Source organism: Alligator sinensis, unplaced genomic scaffold, assembly GCF_000455745.1.
Source record: "Alligator sinensis unplaced genomic scaffold, ASM45574v1 scaffold1329_1, whole genome shotgun sequence".
NCBI classification, from domain to species: domain Eukaryota; kingdom Metazoa; phylum Chordata; order Crocodylia; family Alligatoridae; genus Alligator; species Alligator sinensis.
The window spans coordinates 1,241,308-1,245,040 of NW_005842460.1; the positions used below are offsets into that span (position 1 = coordinate 1,241,308).

The following is a 3,733-nucleotide window of genomic DNA, read 5'->3' on the forward strand; positions in this document are numbered from 1 at the left end:
GCCGGTTCCTACTGCACATGCGCTGTGTGAAAGGCGGGGTGTTCGGAGAGAGAACTACTGAGCAGGCGCAGCCGGCCGGCTCCTGGTGCACATGCGCTGTGTGAAAGCGGGAGGGGGGGGCAGTCGGAGAGAGAACTACTGAGCATGCGCGGCCGGCCGGCTCCTTATGTGAAGGGGCGGGGCTCTGTAGAAAGCACTACTGAGCATGCGCTGAGGGCCGGCTCCTGTTGCACATGCGGTGTGTGAAGAGAAGGGGGTTTCCGGGGAGAGCACTACTGAGCATGCGCAGAAGCTACCGCTCCCTGCGCAGCCGGCCGGCTCCTGTTGCGCATGCGCTGTGTGAAGGGAGGGCTTTTCCATCGCAAGCATGCGCAAAAGCGGTGCCAGGTCTGGGCCGCTGGAAAGGGGCTGAGTTGATGACCCCTGACCCAGCCCGGACTCCAGTGCATGCAGTGCAGGCCCATGCACCACCAGCCTGCCTGGCACCATGCAAGGAGGTGCAAAGTACAGGGCAAGAAGTGCCCTGCCCTAGGAGCAGCCCCCAAACTGCTGGGTCAGCAGGGACCCCAGGCTGCAGCAGACCCCAGGGCTGGCTGCTCCCGGGGCTCACAAAGATGGTCCAAGGTGCAATCCCAGGCCCCTTCCCAGGAGGTGCAAGCCTTTGCAGGGCTAAAGGGAGCCCCTGGTCCCAGCCATCACACGGCCAGTGGGGCAGGGGCAGGCCCCATGCACCCAGCACAGGGTAGGGGCAGGGCTCGTGAGACCAGCACGGGTCCTGCCCCGGGGCAGTTACAGACCACACGAGAGCCAGGTGATCAGGACACCTCCGCTCGCTCGCGCTTGCAGCAGCACCCAAAATGCAGCCATCTCTGGAGTGGGCAGCAGTGGGGACGGAAGAAACACAGCCCCAGGCTCCTCGCTGCAGATACTCTTGTGCGCAGAGGACTCGCCTGTCATGGCGGGCAGTTGCTGGGCTCGCAGCCGGACGCCCAGCTCACACCCCCTGCACCCAGTTCCTAGAAACGGCCCCTCGCCAGCTTCTACAGAGCGGGAGGGGCATCTGCATGTGGCACTCGGGGCTGCTGGGGAGCCCTCAGCCGACACCTGAAGCGGCAGGGGATGGAGACCGAGTGGTGCAGGTGTCCTCCGGGTTTCCCTATCAAAGGAGGGTGAGTGCATGGGGACGGACACTCATGCCCCCAGGGATGCTACTTGGCTGGGCTAGGATCCTCCTCTTCCTTTTCCCCCCTGGGTGCTGGTTTTGGCCACCCCAGATTTAGAAGAAGCAGCGAGCGACCCCACCACAAAGCAACCAGCCGGGCCCTACATCCCATTGTCCTTTCCCAAAGCACCGTCTCCATGGCAACAGAACAAACAGCAGCTCCGGGCTAGCCGGCTCTGGGCGCAGTGCAGCCCGTGGACCGAGCTCCAGCGTGGGGCTGTGGCCATGGCCTTCTTTGGGCTCACCCTGCTGGGGTACCAAGAGCCCTTTTGGGCCCGGAGGCGGGAGCTGGCGGCAGGTGAGGGGCGCCCGGTGCCAGCCGCATCTGTGGTGCTGCGAGCTCTCAGGTTCAGCACCCACAGGGACAGCGAGGGTTGCATGAAACGGGAGTGGTTTGTGGGCAATGGGGGTCCTCTGTGACATGGGGGTGGGAGGCACCTTCCACCACCTCCCTCAGGAGTGACGCTTGTGGTCAGCGTGGCCTCCGTGGGTCCCTGGTGACCCTGTCCCAGCAGCTCCTTCCTCCTCCGGCACAAGCCCTGTTGGGCCAGACCAGCTCGGGGCAGCAGTGCAGTGAATCCTGCACCTCACACATGCAGCAACTGGGCTGGTCCTCAGAGGGCTGCTGTCCCACCACGCAGCGCCCTGCCAGGCCCGATGGTGCCGCAGGGGTTTGCTGCCACCCCCCTTCCTTTCTGTTCCCACCCAGACAGGAAGGAGCCGGCTGGCGCAGGACCATTCCTGCCCAAGCTGCTGCCACTCCGGCCGGGTGGCACCGTGCACCAGGGCCGTGAGGACATGTGTGGCCAGCCCACCCGGCGTGTCCGGCGCACAACACGTAGGTGACAAGCAGGCTGGGTTGCAGGGAAGGGGAGCAGCCAACCCGGACTCCTGGGTCCTATCCGGCCTCTGCTGCAGATGCCCCATGACAGTCCCTGGTCAGGGACCAGCTGGAGCACAGCACAGCTCCCATCTGTGCCGAGAAAGGGGCTTTGCCTCCAGCTCCTCCCAGGGGAACAGCGGCAGTCGGGGTGCAGAGCCCCCGCGGGGCCTCAGGGAACAGCTGTAGCTCGGGGGCTGGGGGTGCCCACAGCAGCTGGATGCCCACGAGCCCTCTCTGGTCTGTACCCAGCCCCCAACCAAGTGTACAGGGTGCCCCTGACGTGCGGCCAGGACCTCGGCTGGTGGCTGCCCTGGGACCCAGCCTTGCGCCCAGAAGAGATGATGCCATGGATGGTGGTGCCTAGGCGCCCACTGGTGTGGAGCCCTGTGACCAGGTGAGACCAGGAGCCACTGGAGCAGGGCCCATGGCCCCCACATCCCCTCCCACCCAGACCCCCAATTCACCCCAAGTCTTTGTCCCCCTCCCACCTGAGCGGAGCCAGCCTGGGGTCGGCAATGCCCACTCCTTCCCCGCAGAGCCATTGCATCCCCGGGACAGCACCTGCCCCCATCCTGGACCGGGCCACGTGCCATAGGGGCTGGCCTGATTCGCCGTCAGACTCACCCAGCCCCAGGTCCCTGAGCAAAGCCGGGGAGATCTCCCTCCGAGCCAGACCCTCATGCAAGCAGTGGTGGGCTGGGGCTAATCCCCCACCCCCAAACCCTCTCACCCAAGTCCAGAAGCAGTCGGGACTGGGGAGCAGGTCCTTGCAGCTGCGTATATAATAGGATGGGGATCACACAACACCCCAGCCCTTAAAGTAGTACAGCAGTTTGTCATGGGGTGGGGGGAGACCTCCTTCGCCTGCTTTTGGCGCACCTGTGGCAGACCACCCCCCAGAGAGGAGGGGGCATGGCTGCCCTTGCCCAGCTCAGCATGGGGGAGCTGGATCCTGGGTGCCAAGGGCAGCACAGGGCCGCCGGGGCCCAGGGGTCAAGTGCATGTGGTTCCAGGAGCCAGGCCCAGGGGGAAGCTACGAGGGGCAGGCGACAGGCATCAGGGTGGGAGCTAATACCCAGTCTTTGCGGTAGGTTCGTGGACAGCATGAGCCTGAGCAACCCCCACTTCAGCCTGTTCTGAGCACTGCAGGGCACTGCCACTCCAGCCCCAGCCATGGGCCAGGCCCTGGTGTGGCCACTCGTGTACCGCAATAAACTGCTTTCCTTGCTGCCTGTGGCCTGGTCCAGATGCTGTCCGGAGGCCTCAGGGCAGGGAGCGGGCTGGGGCTGGGACAGAGTGACCCTGCCGGACTTTGGGGCATGGAGACTGCCCTGCGGCACGGGGGCGGGGCGGCTCCCTGGTGCCAAGGGCCCTCCAGCCCCTGCTGTCTTCCACTCCTGGAGCCTGGCACTGCTCAGACCCCGGCCTGGCACCTCCATTTCTCAGGTGGGAACATCCCCGGGGCGCCCACCGTGGAGGGAGCGCTCGCGCGACAATGCAAACACAGGGCGCCAGGCACGGGGGGTTGTAGAAAGTGAGTTTTATATATAATTTATATGTACACACAAAAGGGGAGAAAAAAAAGTACCTGGAATCTGCATCGTCCAACAGGTTTCCACCCTCCCCCC

The 3,733-nt window shown here is 64.9% G+C and overlaps 2 protein-coding genes across 2 annotated transcripts in view; one reads left to right on the top strand and one right to left on the bottom strand.

Annotated features, from left to right (window-relative positions):
• The window catches only part of CCNT1 (cyclin T1), a 14,088-nt gene extending 13,131 nt beyond the window's left edge, over positions 1 to 957 (bottom strand). Inside the window, exon 1 of the mRNA XM_006030771.3 lies at positions 839 to 957. Within this exon, the coding sequence (XP_006030833.1) occupies positions 839 to 957 (119 nt within the window). The remainder of the gene's footprint in view (positions 1 to 838) is intronic.
• A 236-nt stretch (positions 958 to 1,193) lies between these two features.
• Positions 1,194 to 3,331, top strand: TEX49 (testis expressed 49). Its single transcript, XM_025212382.1, is given in 5 exon segments — positions 1,194 to 1,400; positions 1,403 to 1,520; positions 1,932 to 2,060; positions 2,355 to 2,499; positions 3,197 to 3,331. Coding segments are annotated over 5 exon segments (648 nt in total). The 3' UTR covers positions 3,246 to 3,331.
• Positions 3,332 to 3,733: the final 402 nt, after the last annotated feature.